The sequence below is a fragment of the Rhinolophus sinicus genome, chromosome 18 (assembly GCF_057876585.1).
Source record: "Rhinolophus sinicus isolate RSI-liver-muscle chromosome 18, RSI-T2T, whole genome shotgun sequence".
NCBI lineage: Eukaryota > Metazoa > Chordata > Mammalia > Chiroptera > Rhinolophidae > Rhinolophus > Rhinolophus sinicus.
In genome coordinates this window covers 14893799-14918524 of record NC_142518.1, presented here as the reverse complement: position 1 = coordinate 14918524, position 24726 = coordinate 14893799, and the positions used below count along the sequence as shown (strand labels likewise).

The 24726-nt window shown below is 40.1% G+C and overlaps 1 protein-coding gene across 2 annotated transcripts in view; it reads right to left on the bottom strand.

Moving 5' to 3' along the window:
* The window catches only part of PHEX (phosphate regulating endopeptidase X-linked), a 204992-nt gene that overhangs the window by 121964 nt on the left and 58302 nt on the right, over positions 1-24726 (bottom strand). For both annotated transcript variants that reach the window (XM_074323776.2, XM_019714582.3), the window contains exons 10-11: positions 15590-15683; positions 13304-13432 (exon numbers count right to left, since the gene is read on the bottom strand). In XM_074323776.2, coding sequence (XP_074179877.1) covers positions 13304-13432; positions 15590-15683 — 223 coding nt within the window. The remainder of the gene's footprint in view (positions 1-13303; positions 13433-15589; positions 15684-24726) is intronic.

Here is a 24726-nt window from a genome sequence, read left to right as displayed (position 1 = left end):
GGCTTTGGCCATGTGGGGGAGTTACTCAGTTTTCCTGGGTATCTTCCATGTATACAAAAGGTATCCATGTTATTAAACTTGTTTGTTTTTCTCCTGTTAATCTATCTTTTTAGTACAGAGGGGTCTCAGCCAAGAATCTAGAAGGGTTGAGGGAAACTTAATTTTTCCTCTTCTACAATATTCTGTAAATTTATAGTTTTACAATTTCATGTCTTACTTTTTATATATGATTTCATCTCATATAATACATATAGCAGATGCTCAATAAATACACGTTGATTTATGGTTTTCAAAATCTCCAGTGGGTATCTAGCAAAGAGATGAAACTGGAGCGAATATTGTTTATATGTGCTAATGTATAGCAGTTATTCCAAATATAAACTTTAGTGGAAATCAAATAACTCAGTAAGTTAGCCCAGTCCTTTCTGAGATTGGTGATGCCAGCATGCTACAGGACAGATGGCTAAAAATGGTTTAAATATATATATATTAGAAATAGGCTGATAGAGTTCTTAAAAAAAAGAACAAAAAGAAAGTATCTTCAAGGTTGAGTATGTGCATTAAGCTTAAAATAACGTAACTTTAATGAAATTCTTAAATAAAAGATGTAATGTTGAATAGATTTACCTCTTTAATAATTTAGAAATTATAAGTAATATCTTAATAAAACATAAGATTAAAAAGTGTCCAGTATCCCCATTGGTCTAGAGCAGGGCAATGTTTCTTAAGTCATAACCACTTGATTAGTGAATGTGAAAAATGAAAAGCATTATCATTAATTTATGTGGTTAACCCTGAAGAAATAGGCTGCAATCTGAGGGAAGTTCCTAAAAGTTCCTTTCTGGCAATTTACTAGAAATACATACATTAAATAAATCAATGCACCAATAAATATCAAATATTCATTGACTCACTGTTTATACTGTGACTATTCATTAAAATAAGTTTGAATTGATTCCTGATAAAGATATAATAATGGCATTAAAATAAGAAGTAAAGAAGGGACCCATATTGATGTGGAAGAAGTGGTAAAGCCAGAAAAACTAAGGATAGTTAGAAAATGCTGAGGTTTCTGGCAGCCAAGTGAGCTAATAAAAAAATCCTACCAGTTTGTCAGGATTACAAACTTGCATAGCTATCAAACATGCTGGAAAAAGGAAAAAAGAATATCAAGTTACTTGGATCCCAGACATGCCATAAAGCATGTCAGTATGCTGGTGCAGGAGTTTAGCATGTCCTTTTATCAAAAAGCCTAAGACTGGGGTGGAGGTAATAAGGAGAAAAATCCTATTTACTGGACAGGAACAGACAGACTGTGTCCTAATTTTATAACTCGTCTTTTCCTATTTCCCACTTTCCATCTCTGAGAGGGAATGGAACAGAGACCAGAATAATATTTAGAAGTCAACCAGTCTCATTATGGTCTAATGCTTGGCTGTGGGTAAATTACCCCCAGCAAAACAATTCTGCCTGGTCACTTCCAAAATTCAGTTCTGCTGGAGGGCGTAAATGCTTTCTTCCAGTGAATGAATTTCCAGTACAGGTTCTTTGCAGCCCACAGATCTGATCAGATCTGCTTGACAAGACTATGGCCGACAGTATGTGGCAAAGGCAACAGTGTCCAATGTTATCCAGAGATGTAGACAACGAAGAAGAAAGCTGAGCCAAGTGTGTCATCATCGTGGCAGCACACGCAAGGACAAGGGCCAGAGTAGTGTCCACCCTGATTTCAAAAGAATTCCCAATGAGATAGCTAAACTGTTTGTTTTGCTGGATATCACTTTGTCAAAGGTTGCTTAAAAAGAGCTGTCAGGATTGGGATCTGCTGACATTTCTTGTAACAAGATTTAGCCCATAGAGAATTGTGAAACCTGGATCTGTTACCGAAATTATATTTGGCTCCTTGAGTAGCTTCATGAGACTTTCCTATGAGCCAGATTTAGCATTAAATGATGAGTGGGTTCTGGAACATGACCAGGGCACTAGCATTAAAAGGATCTTTCTCCCAACTGAAAGCTACTACACTGGACATGTACAGAGGACTAAGAACAGCAAAAACCCCAGGCACCTCCCTCACTCTCTCTTTCTAAGAGAAATTACCAGAAAGGAGATCTCAGCGCAGAGGAGTTGCCACAGTTAATGCCAGGACTTTAATGGTATGAATTCTCTCCTTATGATTAATCTTAGGCATGACACACAGTAATAATACGAGCTAACATTCACTGCGCACTTACCATGCACCAGGCACCATGCAAGGCCTCCACATGTATTATGTCACTGTCCTCACCATTAAGGTAGTCTCCTTTATCTGTAGTTTCGCTTTCTATGGTTTCAGTTACCCATGGTCAACCATGGTCTGAAAATACTAAATGGAAAATTCCAGAAATAATCTTTAAGTTTTACCTTGTGCTCTGTTCTGAGTAGAAATCTCACGCCGTCTCACCTGAGACGTGAATCAACCCTTTGTCCAGTGGATCTACACTGTATATACTTCCTACCTGTTAGTCACTTAGTAGCTGTCTTGGTTATCAGATCGGACATCAGAGAGACCACATTCACATAACTTTCGTTACAGTATATTGCAGTAATTGTTCTATTTTATTAGTAGTTATTATTTTTAATCTTTTACTGTATTTTATAAATTAAACTTTACCATGGGTATGTATGTACAAGCATAAGTCGTTTTATTGCACTTTGCTTTACTGCACTTTACAGATGTTGAGTTTTTTTCTAATTGAAGGCAAGACCCTCCACCAGTCAAAAGATTATAACACACTTCACTGTGATACTTTATTGCAGTGGTCTGGAACCGAACCTGCCATATCTCCAAGGTATGCCTGTACAGGAAAACGATAGTATATGTAGGGTTCAGTACCACCCAGTTTCAGGCATCCACTGGGGGTCTTGAAATGTATCCCCCACAGATAACAGGTGATTGCTGTACTATTTGTATCTCTATCTGTGATTCATTGCAATGAGGTTTTAATTCTACACCCCTTCCTTTATCCATGCCCTTTGCTGTGTGGATTTGTAGTTCCTTTCACTAGAAATGCAGTCCATTTCCCTGCTCTGTCCACCTGGACTGACCTTGTGGCTTGCTTTCGCCACAAGAATGCAGATGTGACATTATGCCAATTCTGAGCCTGGGCCTCCAGACGCCACACAGGTTTCTGCTTGCTCACTTGCACCTGTGTCATCACTACAAGAACATGGCCAGGCTAACCATGCTGTAGGAAGTAAAACACCTGGAGCAGAGCTGAGTCATCCCTGTCAACTCTGCTGAAGCCAACCTAGACCAGCCAACCCTCAGACATTTGAGAAGCCCAGCCAAAATAAGTGGAGCTGCTCAGGGGAACGCCAACTGACTCCAGATGTATCAGCAATAACTGCTTATTGGTGAAGCCCACTGACACCTTGTGGTTGATCGTTATGCAGCATTATAGCAGCAGAAACTCATGTGCCATTTATAAACAGGAAGACAGAGGCGCAAAGAGGTTAACTAACTTGCCCGAATCGATAAGAGTAGAACTGGGATATGAGCTACTAATACAACTTGCAGAAAATCAGAGGTAATTTCTACATAAGGTCAATATTTTATAACTATGTTTCAAAAGCCCTTTTAAAACTCGAGGCATTTTGGTTTGCCTTAATTCAGACAGGTCTTTAGCAAAGACTCAGAGAAACTGATCTTGACATTATACCTGATACCACTGACAAGACAAACAAAAAGAGGGACGCTTGGTAGCCAGAGAGAATATTCTTTCTTTGTGTGACTTGTGTTAAAGGGAGTTTTATCTTTATCTATAAAATGGCTGTACTGAGAGCAATGCTTGTGAGCAGCAGCTTCTACAAGGAACGAAGAACCCCTCAGTATAAGGGCATTGCTATAATGGATGACACTGACTTTCATGTGACTTCTGCCACCAACGTTAGAGTTACATCTCATTTACTCAACCACTGAGAGAAACGGTGAGTGGGGGAATTGGAAAACTTGAATATTAATAGCACTACATCAATTCAATTACCGTGGCTCACTAATGAGGTGGACTCCTACTGTATGGAGGTTGCAAGTTCAAACTCCACCACTGCAATTGGACCCGTGTGGGTACTTAAGTCTTCGGCACCAGCTGCAGCAGTATGGGGTGGGAAGAGAAACCTGTTCTTGGGATAAGAATTACTACAGAAATTGCCCACACAGAGCAGCTCAGAAAATTGGAAGGTACTGTAGGTCATCTATTTCATTACTTGGGGACATGGACAATGTCTTTATCATAAAGGGAAATAAGATTAAGCTACTAGAATACAGGAGAAATTAGTAAATTGTTTTACACAGTAAGTTTTAATTCTTCACTCAATAAAGTCTATATCTGAAGTGTAATAAAAGATGTGTTCGTCTTTAACTAGATTAACCTTCTGTATACCAAAGTTTTTTTTAATGGTCAGAAGACATAAATGATAAATTGTATTCCTTCCCTCACAACTTCTGAATGTTCCACTGACATTAATGTATATGAAACACCGGTTTCTAATTTTTGAGCTGAGAAACAAATTCCATTTTATATGTAAATGTAAAACAATTTTGCGTAAACACATGTGATTTTACAGAAATGTTACTATTGTGAAAATTGTGGAATGTTATATTTTATTTTATTCTTTACCTCAAATTATTCATCATTTTAGAAAAGCATGTCACTACATAAGGCTACTCTACTAAGACCACAAGACATAGCAGCCCTACCTAAAACACAGAAACAAACACAGGGAGGCAGCCAAAATGAGGAGACAAACATGTCCCAAATAAAGGAACAGAACAAAGCTCCAGAAAAAGAACTAAACAAAATGGAGACAAGCAATCTATCAGACACAGAGTTCCAAACACTGGTTATAAGGGTGCTCAGTGATCTCAGGGAGAACTTCAACAGAGAGATGAAAACCATTAAAAAAAAAAGTCAGAAATAAAGAATACAATAACGAATATGAAGAATACATTACAGGGAATCAACAGTAGATTAAATGAAGCAGAAGACTGAATTAATCATTTATAAGATAAGATAGCAGAAAACATCCAATCAGAACAGAAAAAAAAAGAAGTTTTAATACATAAGAGACCCGCGACATTAGCTTTGATTTGAGGGGTGACAAAGACTCTCTCCTTGACCAAACTTTAGTCAGGTTCCTCTAAGCCCTCTTCTTTACATGGCCTCAACTTTGGCCCCCATCCTTTCCTTGCCGGGCCTGCATAATCCAGTTTTAGCAAGAATCCTGATACGTCAGTTTAGAGAGAATCCCCCACCCTTGATATCTGAGCACCCTGGCCTGTCTTCTGCAGTCTCCTGACCCTTGATATCTTCTCTTAGTAATTTTCCATCCACCGACCCCCTCACCCTGCTCATTGGCCATAAATCCCCAGCTGTCTTTGCTGTATTCAATTGAGCCCAATCTCTCTCCCCTACTGTGAAAAGTCTTCATATGTTTTGCAATAGTCCTGAATAAAGTTTTCCTTACCATTTTAACAATTATCAGAATAATTTTTCCTTTAGCAGTGTTCACCCTATAACAAAAACACAGAAAATTCGAAGGGACCCCCAAAAAATGCCTATTGGCAAACTTGAGATATATGAATAAAGATAAGTAGTTTGGGGACACAGTGTCTATAACGAAATAAAATGATATGGTTGAATAATAACTCAGCTCAGCCAAAACATTGAAATGGAAATTCCAATTTCACTGAATTTCCTAGAAACTACAGTTACAGCAGAAAGTTTTTTGTTTGTTTTTTTTGCTTCAACACTTATTAGAAAATTGTTCTTGGATATATATGTTCACATTTCTGCCTTAGTAACTAAGAAATGGTAAACATTTTTAAAAGTGTTTTTTGATGAAAAATCGTACAGAGCTTTGTGTCACCGCACCAAACATCAGGTATCACTCCTCAGAATGATATATGTAGAAAATACTGGAAATTGAGTTCAGTGTGTGGACTGAGCCAAACATACACCTCGAAAGTTGCTCTTAGATAAAATCTCTGATAACCAATTTATTTCTTATTGTTTCCCTCTTTCTTCTGAATATTGTATGAACACAAAAATTCAATGTCCACCTGTTGGATTTGAATTACGATTTCAACTGTACTCGTCTTTAAAATATTTAAATACTAGAAGCAAAATCTATTCCGATTGTGTCCTGTCTCTAAAATGCTAAAAAATAGGAAATGTGTGTCTTTTATTTTTATAAGATCTTAATATATGAATAAATAATTTTCTGACAAGGGTGACTTAATAATAGGAAAAGCTACTAAGTCTCCTCATTATGACTAGTCTCCTCATTTCAGTCATAAAAATGGTAAAAATTCAAGTGTTTCTGAGAGAAAAGGAAGGGAACAGAGCACTGGCTTAAAGCTAGATAGTCTGGGTCTGAACCTACTTAAACCATTTTCAAGCTGTATAATCTTCAGGAATTGACTTAAACTCTCTGAGCCAGTTTCCTCTTCTGGAAAATGGGGTCAGTGATAGCAGTTATAAGGCCATCGTGAGGATTAAATGAGTTAACACATTAAAGCACTTAGAAGAGTGCCAGACATCCAGTTAAATCTCAGTAAAAGTTAACTACTTTATTGTCATTACCAGATTGTTACATTATATCCCGACCATCACAGTCGCAGGAGGCCCATGGTGCCCATCTCTTCCCTTCCCGGCCATCAGTGGGATCTTCACCTGCTCTCCATGGATGTCGGTATCTATCTGGGGGCATTTACTCATATATTACAGATACTGTAAATTATCATTAATAATAAAAAGGAAATGGAAGAGAAAAATAACAAGTAATAACTTCAGACCTCCCTCCCCACGACACACATTCCCCTAATCCTCTCTCCTGTCATTTAGGTCATGAGCATACAGATCAGGATGTGTCACAGGGGGTGGAGCACCATCTCTATGTATAGTGACAATACATCATGGATTCTCTGAGGGAGTCCCACTTTCATATCCTGTGTATAACTTTCCCCCTAAACAACTTGTTAAATGTTCAGCTAATATGCTGTATGTTAAAATTATGCATGATCTTCTTCCAAATAAGACAAAAATCAAAGAAGTTCTCTGACATCCAAGGTCCTGATTTTTGGTTCTGAAGATTGGAGAGAGAATGTTAGTGCAAAAGGCACAAAATGACAGATTTAGTTTGGCTTCCAAAGTATTGACCAAGATTTAATGTGGGAGAATTCACATAAAAATCTGTATCTCTGACTTCTCTCAAAACAAAACAAAACAAAAACAGAACTCCAGCAACCCTCGGGCATCCTGCATGACGAGAGCCTGAGCTGAACCTGAACCGTGGATAGCACATTCATTCCTATTCACCACTATCCTGTCCCAGACACTGAGGCCCAGGGCCAATTACCACTCATCACTGCACTTTCCCTGGCTTTTGCCAACACCCAGCCAACTTCACTCCTGTATGTTATTTAATGTTCCTCACTGACTGTGAGGGTATCGCAGTTTTGGAACCCCAGCTTTCGCCTTGACTGAGTCCTCCGCGCTGCTCATCTTTAACTTGCAGACTCCACCCCACCATGTCCCTGAGCCAATGAGAACCAAGCCTCTGAGGTGTTCACCTCAGAGTAGGGTCTGGAATTTGTCTCCTCTTCTAAGTTGGTATGCCAGAGAACCCGAAACATCCTCACCAAGTAGCAGCTTGATGCCAACTCTCACCCCTATTCCCAGGCCATGAATCCTGGTGTTGCTTGAGTCCTTCCCCGCTTATAGTGGAACCTTCTGTGAAACCCAGCTGGTCAGGAGCTGAAGACACCACTTTTCCAGTCCTGGCTACAAGCACCTGTTCACCCAGGGACTGAGCCCTGCCACACTGAACTCAAAGAGATCCCTCTTCAATTCTTTACATGGGCACTGTCCACTACAGTAGCCACACATGGCTACTGAATATCTGAAATGTGGCTCATCCAAACTGAGATGTGCTATAAGGCTAAAATACACATGGGGTTTCAAAGATTTAGTATGAAATGAATCATATAAACTATCACATTAATAACTTTGACATTAATTACTTGTTGAAATGATAATATTTTGGATATATTTGGTTAAACTATATTATTAAAATTAGGCGGTGGGATGGCTCAGTTGGTTAGAACGTGCTCTGAACAACAGGGTTACCGGTTCGACTCCCACATGGGCCAGTGAGCTGCGCCCTCCACAACTAGATTGAAGGACAACAACTTGGAGCTGATGGGCCCTGGAAAAACACACTGTTCTCCCAAAAAAAAAATTTTTTTTAAAAAGAGCATCTTGCTCTTCAATCTTAAAAACAAAAATTAGTTGTGCTTGTCTCCTTTACTTTTTTAATGTGGTTACTAGAAAATGTAAAACTATATACGTGGCTCATCATATTCAAGTTCTACTGGATAGTGCTACTTTAGGTGACGAAGACAACCACTGTCCAAAGAGTTCTGCAACTCCCTACTCTCACTCCACCGGCCCGTCCTCAGGTACAAGTAAGGCTTGTAGCCAGTTCCATGTGGGTTATGGCCCTGTCCCACTACCTGAAAAGCAAGAGACAGTTCCATATGGCCTCTTTAGGTGGCTTTCTGTGGAAGGATTCTCCTTTTTCTACATCCTATTCTTCTCATTTCTAATTAAATTTGTAACCACATAGGTATGTGTGAGTGAATAAACAGGAGTGGATATGTCTGTGTGCACATGCACACTTGCATATGGGAAGTCAAGGAAATAGTAATGTGGAATTGGGTGTTCTCCCCAGTGAAAAGGAAGAGAACTCTGCTAGGTTGGGGGTCAGGGGTGCTTTCTCCTCTACAAAGGAAACCTCAAAGTGAACTGCTGTCTCCCAAACTCTTGGACAAAGGGTGCCAACCAGAGGCAGTTGGGCCAACCCTACAACTAAGAGGGTGTAGAAACACAGATACTGAGAAGCAGGAAGTCCCTTGGAGGAACCTAGGTACCAGTATACAAGGGAAAACTAAATAGTTCAGGGGAAAACAAAACAAGAAGAAGCCCGGAGGCCCTCACACAAGGTTTGGCACACTCCATTTAAACCAATCTGAAACCGGGCAAGTTTCACTGAGCTGAAAACGGAAGCAGTTACTTGCACCAAAGCAACAGGCTTTGGTAAATGAAGGACTGCTGTCCAACTCAACAGCTTGCCCTGCTCACATGAATCGCCAGGGCCAGGTTTCTTGGTAGTAACTGTCTGCAAACAAATGAGTGGTGCGAAGGCCTTGCTACTCCACGTGTGATCCCTGGGCCAGCAACACAAGTATCACTTGGGAACTTGTTATGCAAATTATTGGGTCCTACCCAAGACCCAAGTTAAAAAGATCCTTCTTAAAATGCAATGAGATCCTCGTGTGATTCCTGAATACATTCAAGTTTAAGAAGTACCTGAAGTTTAAACTTCTGACTGTATTCATTTGCTTAACAACCAGTTTTTGTAAATAGAACAATGGCAGCCTTCACTCTGAGTTAGTCTCTGGAATTCGTCCCATTGGGGATCTTTCTGTTTTTCTTTTTCTTTGGGCTGTAGCTAATAACACAAAATATTTTTCATGTAAATCAGTGGTTCCAGGTGGTTCCTGGATAGAAGCCCTGCAAAAGGGTATAAAAAGCCAGATATTTCTCTTATGAGTTTCCAACTTAAGTATTCCCTGAGGCAAATTGCTTTGGCTTAAGGCAGGCAAATAATTTTATGTAAAATAGATGAGTATCAATGTAACTATCACACTACCTCCATGTCCCATGTACATCAAAATAAGGGGGGAAATGCCAAAATCAACTTTGTCTTAGAATGTCACACCCTGACACACGAAAAGGGACTTTCACACCAAAACTGAGAAAAACAAATCAATCCACATACCTTTCATATTACTTAAAATTCTTCTACTGCCAAAAAAAGTACTGCTATATAAAAAACCCTTCAGTATCCCTTAATTGTTTTTATATCCTTCCCAGAGCTTATGTTACCACTGTGATTATCTGATAAATCTCAATCCACTTACCCCAACCAAGGAGTAAAAGAAAACACACAATGGGAATATTAAGTATTTTGAAATAAGACATTAATTCTTCAATGGAATTATTTGCAAAAAGAGGACATTCAGGCTCAAATATAAAGTCTCAAACTTGGCTTAATTCTCCAAAGTATCAAAAAAAGTGCAAAGCTCCAGGTACCATGTTTTCCCGAAAATAAGACCTAATTGGAAAATAAGCCCTAGCATGATTTTTCAGGATGCTCGTAATATAAAATAAGCCCTACCATATTTCCCCAAAAATAAGACCGGGTCTTATATTAATTTTTGCTCCAAAAGACACATTAGGGCTTATTTTATATTACGAGTATCCTGAAAAAATCATGCTAGGGCTTATTTTCCAGTTATGTCTTATTTTCGGGGAAACACGGCAAATATCTTTAGATTTATGATATTCCAAAACCAACTTCAGCACAAAACACATGGTTATGTATTACATATCAACACATAATACCAACTATGTGAATTATCATAACTCAACAGACTTTTTTATGTTTTTGCCTTTAAAGTCACTATTTATTAACCACCTGTATCCAAGCTGCTCATATATGTGTATCTGATTGACTATAATGGATTATTAGTGAAGGGGAGCAAAATATCCCACTCCAAAATATGCCTCTTTGGCACACTGTTTGGGGCTGATTATTTTTGAGAGGTTGCAGACACAGGAGAAGCTCTGAAACTAGTGAGAGAAATTAGCATTCATAAGGGAAATCTCCATTGTAAGGTGTCTCCCTCTCTGTACCAGGAAGAAGAAGATGACTGAATCTCTAGAAGCTTTTATCAATACAAAAGGCATGGACTTAAATCTGCATAACAGCCTTACCCTTGTTTACTGTGCTTTGCCTGGTCACTTCCCATAACTGAATTCCCCCCTCCCCACCTCCTTTTTGTCTTTAGCTGGGGATGGTATATTTAAGGTGATGGTTTGGGCCATTTCATGGAGTTAGTCAGTTTTCCTGAGTCTCTCCCAAGCACACAGGAGGTATATGTGTTATTAAACTTCTGTTTGTTTTCCTCGTTAATCTGTCCTTGATTACAGAGGTGTCTCAGCCAAGAACCTAGAAGGGTAGAGGGAAAAGTATTTTTTCCTACCCTACATTAGTTAATCGCCTAGATATTTTGCTCCATGCCATTTGTAAAATATAATTCTTCACAAAGAAAATGCATGCGTGCACACACATGCACACACACATGCACACACACACACACACACACACACACACACACACACAATGCCTAGCTAAATCCAAATTTCTAATTCAAAATACACCCCTTCCTCTAACGCAGCTGAAACAGATGGAGAAGAACACACTGCCAAGGTGAGGAATCTCTTTAAATTCGTAACTTGCCACCTCACCTAGACCTTACTGCCTCCAGGCAGCCATTCTCTATTTCCTCAGTATATTCACGCTCCCCCTGCCCTGGACAACTATTTCAGAACTTCTCCTCTCACCTCTAACCTTCAACCCAGACCTCTGTCCTGAACTCAAGACTCTCATACCCTATTGCCTCCTTGACATCTCCACGTGGAAGTCTGATAACATTTCAAATTCAACATGGCCAAAAGTAAACTCCTCATCTTCTCTTCCAAACCTGGCCTTCCCACAGTACTCCCCTTATAAATTAACAGCAACTCCATACTTTCGTTTAATCAGACTCAAAACTCTTACTCTCAGATCCCTCATCTAATCTGTCAGTAAATTATGGTGGTTCTACCCTCCAGAATGTATTTAGAATCCAACCCCTTCTCACAACTTCCACTGTTCCCACCTGGTTGGAGCCACCATCATCTCTGGTCTGGTCCCTCCAATAGTCTCCTAACTGTCCTGCCTGCTTCTATCCTTGACCCCCTACAATCTCTTCTCAACAAAGCAGCCAGGGTGATCCTGTCAACATAAGTCAGGTCACATCAGGCCTCTGCTCAAGAGCCTGCCTTAGCTCCCCACTTCACTCTGAGTAAAAGTCAACATTCTTACAATGGCCTACAGTACAGGCCTTATAAAATGCCACCATCCCTGTTACTGCTCTGACCTCAGCACCTGCTTCTCTCACCCTCACTCATCCCACTACAGCCTCATGATCTTCCCAGGAGCACTCCAGGTACATCCCTGCCTTATGGTTTTTGCTGTTCCTTCTGCCTAGAACACTCTTGCCCCGGATAGCTGCCATAGCTAATTCTCCCACCTCCTTCACATCTTTGCCAAATGTTATCTTCACAGTGAGGCTTTCCTTGACCATCCTATTTAATCCTACAACCCACGCCACACACCCACACCTTCTAGCGCTCCTGATTCCTCTTTACCCTGATCTTTTTTACTTTTCTTCCAGAGTCCTTATCATCTTCTAACACACTTATTAATTTATGCATTGTGTTTTGTATCATCTGCTCATCAGTTCCCCCATTTAGATGTCGACTCAATGAGGTCAGGGATCTTTGTCTGTTTTGTTCCCTTATGTATCCCATGTGCCTAGAACAGTGCCTGGAATATAATAGGTGGTCAACAAATATTCGTTAAGTAAATGAGTGAAACTAAACCTCAGCTTTTATTAGCTGTATCTGGCTGGACCATTAATGCCATTACAACAATTACACACAGCCAGAAATCCAGGTACATGGAAGTTCATTACACTGTTCTTTCCACTTTTGTATGTTTAGAAAGTTCCAAAATAAAAGGATTTCTTTTTAAGTTTATGAAAAAAATAGACACAGTGTTCTCTGTGAGATAAATGTCACACCCCTTTAATTTTTAAAAAAACAGTGTAAGGAGAGGAGAAAATAACCTGTATCTTATTTCTATTTCTAAGCCACTTAATAGTTGTTAAATATATTATAAATCACTTCATCTCTGGGTCTGCAACTTCATCTCTAAAACGGAGAGAGGCCTGACTGGAAAACCTCTACCTTCTGTGATTGTAACAGTTCAAATACCCAATCATAACATTATCTAGGCCCTTTATTTTCCTAAGCATAGACTTCACACATTTGATTTCTACAGGAGAAATTCTGAATCTGGATGGCATGATTTCATGCTTGCCTTCTCACTTCTATATTTTCTTAATTTTCATGACTACATTGTATGTTTCAGTTTTTAGTTAAGATGGTACTATACGTATTCGTCTTGGAAGTGAAACTGTTATTTCGATTCATTGCGTGAAGAGCTGGAAGGCTGACACTGGTCTGTTAACCATACCCGTGTCAGATCTGAGTCGCTGCCATTGTTTTCACCAGCTGGGAGCAGCACTTACCATCTCCTTCTTATCTTCCTGGAAGTGCACATCCACAAACATTTTTCCAACAACATAAGGGAGGGCACTTTCGATAAAGTTTACACATTTGTCCCACTGAGGCAACAAAGTTGTGGTCCCCTGGATTACCTGTGGAAGATAATCAATCCACATTGAGTTTCACTTGGATAAAACCTATGGCTGGGAAAAAAACAACAACAAAAAAACCTCAAACAACCTTAAGAAAACAGTCTACAAAACACTGCACACCCCAATCCATATATATGTGTCAGATTGTAGAGCCAAGGGTGAAATTAGATAAAGAAAAAAATTCTGCTTGTCCCCAGTTATACTTAAAACTAAATGAAAATATTTTGACAGTGAAAAATCATGTAGTTCTCCTTTCCTTCCAATTTTCCCCATTAAACAAAGGATTTAGACAATAGCATAGCTCTTCTGTAGTTCGCAGGGATGTGAGGGGATACCGTCCAAGTGTCCAGATAGTATTTAATATCCATTGAGAACTAAAGTTCCATCAAGAAAGACCCACAATTCATCAGTGATCAAAGTTCTTGCTCAGTGAGGGTTTCCTTGCTCTGCGTAGTACACTCACAAGGAGAACATGGAGAACGTGGCCCACCATGAAAAACCCAGGAAGCATATTTATATTGTGTTATAGCAAAGAACACAGCGGTAATCAAGTAAAAAACAGATGTAAATGTTTTCCCCATCTGTCCCAATTAAACCATTACAAGAAAACATTTACAAACAAGGAAGGAGGTTTCAAAGCAGGACTTGAAAGGCTCAAAGGTTTACTCTTGGGGATGAAAGCAAAGAAATAAATATTATTTCAGTTGCCCTTTGGAGGTTGGGAGTTCAGAGCACTCAAGATTGCAAAGTGAAGGCAGGCAGTGAGGAAGGGAGGCCCTGAGAATGGTGGCAGGAGGCATCCCTTGAACAATGTTAGACCCAGATTGTTGGTACAGGGCACATGGGACTAACACTTAAGTTCATTATTCTCCCTCTACTTTCTGGTAACATAATCCCTCTCAGGGGTAAGGAATGAATCCATTTTTAAAACCTCTAGAGAAAGAGACCCTACAACTTTCTTTCGCAATTCAATATTATATTTAGCACTTTATGTTCCAGAAACATCCCCTCGTACACAAGCTCAAATTTTTCATACATTACTTCTTATACCTGTCTCTCTTCTTCTCGTCCCAGTGGGAATGGAAAACAGCCGGGTACCATCTTTTATATAATCCATAGGAGTCAAATATATACTACTTGTTTTATAGCTCAATGTGTATAGTTGTTTTATGCTGTTCTCTATAGAGCTCAATATTCTAGTGATGTTAAAGGGCAAAAATGTATTCAAAATGATTGTGTTACTCCTCAAGAGTAATGACCCACTAAGAATTTCTGTACTTACCAGTTTCTCTGATAACTAAAGCATCTGCCAAATGAAAGCATAGCTTATAAAATTCATCATTCACTTAACTTCAGATTGAGAGAAAAATAAAGTATTTTTTAAAAGTCCCAAAATCCTTAAAATGTAAAAAAAAGCCACAAAATTATTAAGTGCTCTAGTGGTGGGAGAAGTACTCAGACAAAAGCCTGCCTCTGAAACAAAGACAAGAGTAACACCTATGTAAAATGAGACTAAGAGCGTGAAAGAAACCAAGATCAAAGAGCCAGATGGGGAGTGAGAAGAAAAGTATTCCCACCCCCCACCCCACCCCCACCCACCCCCCCACCCCTACCCCCCACCCCACCCCCGCAGTTGAGCAAGGTCTTGGAGGAGACTAGATTTAGGCCTCTTCCGCCTAAGATAGATTCAAAGATTAAAGATAAACTTAAAGACAAAACTCTGTCCCTAAATTAAAGATGAAACTTTACCATCTAATACATAAAGCATACACATTTTGAATATTCAGAATACTGAAAATGAAATAGTTACAAATGCATGACTAAGAAATATTAAAACTATAATTACAGTTAAAAAACACTGGGGAAAAATGGGAATAAGTTGATAAGCAATAGAGAGTGAAAACAATATGATGGCCCCAAGTATTGCTCTAAATATCTTTATATAGCCCCATCAAAGTAGGGCTTGAGTGTATTTTACTATATGTAAGGTTTATCTCAATAAAAAAAATAAAGCAAAAAAAGAGTAGAGCTTGGGCTGCAAAACTCTCTCTGTCCAATCCCTAAAGATTATTTTTTTGTTGGATTAATTAATATATGGGTTGTTCCAGCATGTAAAGTTATCCAGTTAAGTAACATTGCAATCTTCTTAAAACTTACCCTTGAAAATTCCAGCCACCTATATTGAAAGCGCCTGCTAAGGTTTGGAATTCTGGAATAAACCATCCTCCACACCAAATAGTTGGCAATGGTCCTGTTAACAGAGAGAAACGCACATTTACTGTATTTAGGTTGATATCTGATGCTATGCAGAACACCTTAGGGAAAACTGTTGGCAATACTCCATGTAGGGTCCTCTTGCTCATACAAAACTGCAGAACTTTCACTTAAGAAATGACATAAGATGATACAATGTCAATAAGCTTAACCAAGTAGGTGGGCTTGCTTTTCACCACCTACTACAGATAGATGAAGATTCCAGCTCCAGGCCTCATTGAGAACATTTTGCTTTCCCTCTCAGAGCATGGAGTCCACTGTTGCCCAGCCTTCATGTCTAGAAATTGTGGATACCTTCGAATTATTAGGTGATTTGATAAAATAACTCCATATGAATTCTTATCTTTGGAAACAAACAGCAATGTATTGGCTAATACCAATTATCTAGATTTGCACCCTAGTTCTATACTTACTAGACATGTAAACTTGGGCAAGTTACTTAAGCTTGCTTGATTTTACCTTTTGTTGTCACACAATGGGGATGACCCCTACCTTATAGGGTTATTGTGAAGTTAATATAAATAAGAAAATACTTGACAAAGAGTTAATTCCATATTTTTGTTGCTGTTGTTCACTTCCAAACATAAACAACCCCATAGACTCATGTAATGCCCATAAAACATATTTTTAAAAATCCATTAGGCTTTGTTAAGTGTTGCCTTTTTCTATAAGCAAAAGATGCCTTGACCTCAGAAGGATGTGTGATCTGAGTTAATTTCTAACTCAACAGTGATGATGAATTTTTAATGACCCATCTCCTCCCAGCTGTGCCATTACCATGGTGACCAATAACACATTCCTGAAATGGCTTTTGGGTCAGCCAGCCATATGAAAGCAGTGTGACATGATGGTAACTGGCCCATCAAGAAAAACTCACACTCAGTACTACACTTATCGGGGTGATGAGTTTGTAAGTTATATAAATGTCTAATCACTACACTGTACACCTGAAACTAATATAATATTGTATGTCTACTATAATTTAAATTTTTGTTACTTTTTTAAAAAGAACCCACATTCTCATTTGCGTGGTGCTCTAACCCAGTAGACATGCACTCCTAGCAATAAAATATTTTTCAGCCTATATACCCAATACATGTGTAGTTATTTTCATTTACCTAGAGATGGACTATACATATTAGGAATGTTTTAATAAATGTAGAAATAGAAATTTCAAAAGATAAAATGAAATAAAAATATATCTTCAAAAGTCATTATTAATTCTTCAAACAACATTAGTTAATTCTTCAAGTCATGTTATCCAGTCATGTTATTGGGGTAATACAACAATGACAGTGGATGCAAATCCACATTTCAAGTAGTCTTCTTGATTATTTCAAAACATTTTGGACCATATCCTTGTCAGATCTGGTTAAATCACCATTGTTTTTACCTTGTCATATGGCTAACCAAGATGGCATACTAGATTGGGATAAGGGCCACTTCTGCCATTTCTTGCCATTGACTTGTGCTTATTTTATTAGTAATGGCTTTAATTCCTGTTTCTCTGCATGAATTTTTAAAGCCATTTGTCCATTTTTGAGGATTAAACCAGGTAATAAAATTTATAAATCTATAGGTATACATAAACAGCTCAAGATTATTTTCAATATACCTAACGAAAACAAACTACCAAGGGTGACACTGACACCCCCCCAACGCGTGTCATACAGATCAAATGAAGGGTCTATAGCCATCTATATAGAACTCAAGAAAGCCTAATTATTTTTTCAATAAAAAATAAAGACATACAGAAATTCTAAAATTTTCTTCTCAGATTCAGTGGATATTGCTGGGGTATGTGCACTTCCCCTCGGAGACCACTGCTCTCATCAGCAAAGCCTAGCCCTCGTCCATGCTCTATTGATGCTACTATAACAAACATACAGTTTTAGGTCAATCCTGTAGCTTTTGAGTTCACATGCCTGCTGCAGAGTAAGACAAGAAGGACTCACTGAGCATTTACTGTTGCCCAAGCATTGTTCCAGATGCCATGAGGAATGTAAAGAAATAGGAACCCAGCACCTATATTCAGAGAACTTAAGAGTCTAACTGGGGGGCAGAGGACTTGAGATGTCGGCTTGTTCATATAATCAGGTTTTTTCATTGAAGGGACACACAGTAAGTACATAAGGGATCCTCTTTGCTCTCAATCAGCACATCCTGAGCACCCAGACACGTACGAATAGTTCTAGGTACTGGGATGATGGACAGGTGAGAAAGATGGAGTCCCTGATCTCCTGAAGCATTTATTAAGTTGGTGCGAAAGTAATTGCGATTTTTGCAATTATTTTTAACCTTTTAAACCGCAATTACTTTTGCACCAGCCTAATAGCTGAGCAGGGGAAATGAGACAAGTGCATATATAATGATTTGGCACACCCTGGCACCCAAAAGTGCGTGCCAGACACATCGCTGAAAGGAGCACACACCTCAAACTGAGGGATATAAGTAGGCTTCATGAGAGGGACGGGGCCATGCTATGCCTAAAAGATGGAAGGCTTAGGGCTGTGAAGCAGGAACCTGAACTTTGGACAAGCTAAGTAACGTAGGAATGGCTTACATGTATATGTCGGAGGGAAGGGTGAGCAGTCAGTCCTCTTGGAGGAAAGCCCAAAGGCCAGCTACAGTAGAGAGATGCAGGCAGCACTCATGGGCCAGTGTAGAGGACATCTAGAGGGCAGAGCCTGAGTCTAACACACGGTCTATAGTCGTTCAACTTTAAAATACTGCTTGCTGGATGTGAGAGCTATACTGGATCCATGGGTGCAGATGAGAAGGAGGCAGATATCCTTACGTGAATTCAAAAGATATTCCTTCAAGGGGACAGTGGTGAGCCCGATTAACTGTGGAGATTGTTAGGATGGAGCCTGCTGGTGGTAGAAGAGGCATTGTGGGGGAAGTATGCTGGAGTTTTGAGTATGTGGGTCTTGCCAGCTCCCTTAAAGTCATATCATGTCAGCATTATCTGTAACCCCTACAGAACCACTATAGGAGAGGTGTCATTGTACCCATTTTACCTACAAGGAAACTTGAGGCCTAGAGCCATTAAGTAACTCCTCATAATCATTTAGTCAGTAGGTCTCCAACTTAGTAAAATCACCTGGGGAGTTTTAAAGGTCCAGATGTCCAGGCCCCTCCAGACTAATTAAATCAGAACCTCTAGAGTGAAACCCACCATAAATATTGTTTTTCCATTTCCTCTAGCTGGGCCCCACATGCAACCAAGTCGGAGAACCGGTGTAATAGGTGATGGAGGCTACACCAGAGCCAGGTGTGTCTCACTCTAAGCCTGGGTGCTTTTCCCCACGGTACAGTGATGAATTAATGCCTGTAATTCAGCAAAAATTTCCTGGCCAGTCATGGAGACCCCAAAACACTCTGACAAAGGCACTTGGCAGAAATCTGTGGGTGTGAAAGAAAGTGTGTGAGGTCCTCAGGGGCAAGGCATTACTAAGATGCTAGCATAACAATAAGCCCTTGGAAAGACGGGAGAGGGAATGCGGGGAAGCTTGCCCAGAGACAATGGTGCTGAAGAGCTGCTCCAGTGTGTTATAAATATACTGAAAGAACGCGGGGAGCACACAGCTTTGGAGAGCTAACATTACCACTCCAGGAGCAGATCTGACCATAGACTGAGTCATTGCCACCTAATGCTCAGACACGCCAAATAAAAGCAAAACAAAAATCAGACTCAGCAACAGTCCTTGAAAATAACATGCAATGTCCTTTTTTTTTTTTTCAAAAAGCATTTTCAGCAGCATGGTAGTTTCCTCAAATGACAATAGAGGAAAGCAAAGCATCTCATGAAGAATCCCACTACTAAGAGAGCAACATGAAATAATTTCCGAAAGCCTCTGGGAAGATTTTAAGAAGCTTTTGCTGCCCCTTGCTCTCAATTAATGACAGCTTAGATTCATATTCCATTTAAGAGATCATAAAGTACCTTTTTTGATCCTCATGACGATGTTACAGGGTGGTTCTTATTATTATCCCCATTTTCAGATGAAAAAAACAAAGGTCAGAGGTCAAGGGACTTCCAAGGATGTGTCAAATCCAGGACTAACATTTGGGCCTTCAGATTCCAGCGCTTGCATTTGCTCCTCTCAGACTTACAACCGCTGGTGAGCTAAACAGGTTCTTTTCAAAGGTTCTCAAAGCCAAAGTGATCTTCCTAAATTTTTGAGGCTGCCCAAAGGTTTGCCTAAGGCAGGGCTTTCCAAAGCGGTGGCCAGAGCAGCAACATCAGCATCACCTGAGAACTTGTTAGAAAACTCGTGCACCTGCCCCAGACCTGCTGAATCAGAAGCTCTGAGGGTGGAGCCCAGCAGCCAGTTTTAACAAGCTCTCCAGGGATTCTGATGCTTGTCAGGTTTAAGAACCACTGGTTTAGGAAAACTCCATCTCCTCATCCTTCTGCGCACATTGCTAAACTGGGACTTTCTAAATCCCAGATCAGTGCTTCTTACACTGTAATGTGTATATGAATCCCCAGGGGATCTTCTTACACTGCAGATTCTGATTCAGTAGGTCTGGGGCGGAGCCTGAGAGTCTGCATTCCTAACAAGCTCTCAGGCAAGGAAGGCCCATACTGCTCTGTGTGGGCCATGCCGTGTTTCCCCGAAAAGAAGACCTAGCCGGACCTTCAGCTCTAATGCGTCTTTTGGAGCAAAAATTAATATAAGACCCGGCCTTATATTATAGTGAAAGAAGACCCGGTCTCATATTAATTTTTGCTCCAAAAGACATATTAGAGCTGATGGTCCGGCTAGGTCTTCTTTTCGGGGAAACACGGTACTTTGAACAGCGAGGTCCTAGATGACCCTCAGCATTGGTGAGCCCTGTAAGAAGTCTACATAAGAGCACATTACCAGGTAAGCCTCTAGGAACACCTGTCCAACAAGAATCACCTCACTTTAACGTACATTGTGCTTGCTTTATATGAAAATAAAACTGAAGACAGGAAAGACCACAGAGGCTTGGTAAAATCTCCAAGGGTTTACTTTACCTGCTAAAACAAACAAACAAACAAACAAACAAACAAAAAACAAACCAGTTCTAACGTAGATGAGCTGCATGAGACCAGGCCTTGCCAAGAAGATCCTAAGATCCTTTCCTCAGCCTCCCCCTCCCATTCTTGCTCCTTAGACCAAATTCGATGATATCTGAGACAGCCTCAAGTCAGGAGGGGGGTGGAGCTGAAGGCGCAGAAAGGGACAGAAGTCTGCAGTACCCCTCACTCAGTGATGTGCCAGACAGCTGGTTTGCCAAGAAAAAGAAAACCGTGATTTGTAGCATCTGCTGATTTCCATGGTGTAAATACTCCCACCAGAGTTGGTTTCAAACTGTCCATGTGAGATCGTTCACCATAAAGCTGGGAAGACATGCGCCTAACTTGAAGGACCCAGCACATCACTGTATCCTCACACCTCCTTTCAACCTTGATCACCAGCTCCTTTCCCCATAGGCAGCCTGCAGCTCATGCCCCCAAATGGCCCTACCCTGGCCACCTACTGCCTTGAAGCGCAAGGGCCAGCACAGTCTCTGGCACCACCTCTGAGGGATCTCATTGCTCTAGTTTTGTGCCATGTGCCACCTGCCAGAAGTCAGTGTGACTGCCCCCCCAGCCACTCAGTCAGAAAGAGAGGCCTAATGCTACCAGGCTGCCAGGAGGGGGCATGATATAAGGGGGAAAGCAGCAGTCAAGAAATAAGCAGCTAACACCAACCTAGGATGGTTTTGTAACCCTGAAAATTACAGGAGAATTGTCTGTCTCCAAAACTAACAGGGAAGTGTCTGAACTGTCTCTTTTCCATACAGGGACATGTATGGAAAAGAGACAAGACATAGAAATGAGGGTGATCCAGTTTAGAATCTCCGCTCTGCCTCCTCTTAGAGGTGTAGCCTTGGGCAAGTCACTTCAGCTTCTTCATCTGTAAAACGGGAACATGTAGTTATTTTACGGATCAAAGATAACTTAGCCATAATAGTGCTTAACATCAACGTGACCCATGTGTCATTTTCATAGACAGATTCTCAGAACAGAAGCACAGCAGAGACACCCAACTTGAGAAGGACTGGCTGACTGTTTCTTGAAAGGTGCCTCTGGGGGAGAGGTGAGAGGATCTCGGAAACAATCATCTGAAGCCTTTCCTCTACACCTCCTGAGCCCGAATCAGCCCCTCAAAGCCTCCCCAGCTCTCCAGGCTCCTGCTTCAAAGGCAGCGTGCAAGTCCCATCAACCAACACGCGCAACATTCCCTTTTCCCACTCTCCCTTACCTGGAAAACTCCTCTTTATCCTTTGGGGCTCTGCTTATATATCACCTCGTGGATAGTGGTGACTGGGGAATCTGGTTAATGTCTAGAAATGTTTAGGAAGTATCTACTATGAGAAGTACCGCGCTAGGCCTTCAAGTTACAAAATCTGTTATAGCAGGTTCTCAAATAACATCGTTGTTTCATTATAAGGTTGATGACATACTGTAGGAACTTAAATCTTGATGGTATCAACTAGCCTGTGGTAAAGCCGGTTTCATTACACGTTTTGCTTAAAGTTGCAGAATCTATCGATGATGTTAAGTGAGGATGTACTCTGCAAGAATGCCCACCGTCAGCTGCTCACTGTGTCATGGGGGTGGGACCATGAAAAAAACAAGAAAAGGTCCCTTCAAGAATAATTTATTTGATATTTAGCTCACGGGCACACAGCTTGACTATACTTTCCAGCTTCTCTTCCAGTTAAATATGACGGTGTTCTGGCCAATAGAATATGGGTAGAAGCGACGAACACCACTTCTAGGCCTTCCTACAAAAAACCTCCCATGTGATCCTCTACTCTCTCTCTTTCCCCATCTGCCAGCTGAATAGAGAGGATTCGTAAGACCCCCTCCCCCCAGAGAAGGGCAGAGCCACAAGGAAGGAGGAGCCTGGGTTCCTGAGTCACTACTTGGAGGGAAACCACCTTACAGGTACATCCATGTTGGACCGAAAATATCATTTTGATTGTGCAAACCAGTGAGACTTTAGAGGTGCTTATTACAGTGACTGGCATGTCCTCATTAACATGGTAACTCTGGGGACCCAACAGTACATTTCCTTGACTGCCCTTGTGATGCAACACAAGTGAGAATAAACAACACTGTGATATGCAAATAAAGTATTATCAATCTTCTCAAGTTGCAGTGTCTTGAAATCTCAAAAGAATATACAGAATAGAAGTTGTTTTTGATGAACTGGTTGTTGAGGACTAAACTACCGTGTTTCCCCGAAAATAAGACCGGGTCTTATGTTAATTTTTCCTCCAAAAGACGCATGAGGGCTTATGTTCAGGGGATGTCATCCTGAAAAATCATGGTAGGGCTTATTTTCCAGTTAGGTCTTATTTTTGGGGAAACACAGTATGTGAAAGAGATGGTTTTTGTCTTTATTTAAAAGTGAAGATTCAGAATGTCTGCAGGTAATTTTTCTATCTACATTTTCTTCCACTGTTGTTCACTACATTTAAAACTGTCCAAGTTATCATTTTGAGAAGAAACAGATTAAAATCCCGCTTTACTCATGGCCTTCCTTGGTCCCTTTTGTTATGACAGGTCCTGTACTTCTAAAATATAATCATCACCATAGAGATGATTTTTCTAATACAGTAAACCAAGGCCCAATCTATCGCCTGGTTGTAAGTTAGGTTTTTGGAAATAAAATTAATACAATTTCTTAAGGTACCTACTAATTTACAACTGAAAGTCACACAGACACTAGAAGAAACCAACTCACTAGGTCTGAAGAATACATATATACCATGGCAAACTCCACCTTTCAACAGAAATTACCACCAAAATTTAAAATGTGCCCAGTAACTCAATGGCATAGGAGTAGAAAATCATTTGGGTCATATTTTACAGTATTTCAGAGCTAGGAAGTACATATGAATAAGTCTTCTAATGCAGTGAGTCCCTCAAAAAAACTAAGCATGAGACTCTCCTGGGGTGCTTGTTAAAATTCAGATTCCCGGGCCTCACCCCAGGTCTACTGTATCAGCCTCTATGGAAGAGGGGCCTTGGAATCTGTATTTTTACCACAGGCCGAGGTGATACTGCTGGCATTACTGGTCCATGGAGCACAGTTTGAATAGCAAGGCTCTACCCCACACATACACTTACCTACCTCTAGATTCAATTTTCACTTAAGAGAATTTACAAAGAATCACTGCTTATTTCTGGTAGAATTTTAAGTAAATGTATTGTTTCTTCTCTCCCTTTTCTGTATCTCTACTGCTCTGTATGCTTTACTCACTGAACACGCATTGCTTTTGCCATAAGAAATTACCATCTTAAAAAGAACAACAGCTCTTCAAAGGTGTCCAAGTGTTTCTGTAGGTGGGGATTGTTAAGTTTTATTCCTAGGACTTTTGCAGGTGCATTTTTTTAAAAAAACATAACTCCTGGCATCATAGCCTTGTTTAAGTCCAAATAAGAAAATATAAATTTTAATCATGGCCCAGCAATTAGCCTAGTAATTGTCTTCGGAAACTAGTTGACCTTTTCCTGCTTCATTTTCAGTAGTCAAATCTGAACTGCTTCATGAAGAGGTAGAATTCTCTTTCCTGGGCATTTTTAGGATTTTCTTGGTTTTGCAGTGCTAAAGTAGCAAAACAACAAATTCTAAAACATTCTTTCAAAGAAAAAGCTGACAGTTGTTTCATCGGTGCAATTTTTCTGCAGCTCTCAGAGTGATCTTATGTCTTTTCAATATAGGTACTTCAGTTTATTGCCACAAAGTGACTTATTGGCTAAAAAGAAACCAGGGTGAAAAAGCAGCAAAAGACCAAGAATGAACTGGGGGGAAAAAAATGTTCATATAGAAGTCTCAGAAAAATAACATCATTATATAACTAGTTCCCCAAACTAATAAACAATTTAGGTTTTCAGAGAAAAAACTATGGAGAAAGACCAGAAATAAGGAGCAAAAATATTGTGTATTTGCTGTCATTGCAGTAAGTCATTACAGCAGACGATGGTTTGG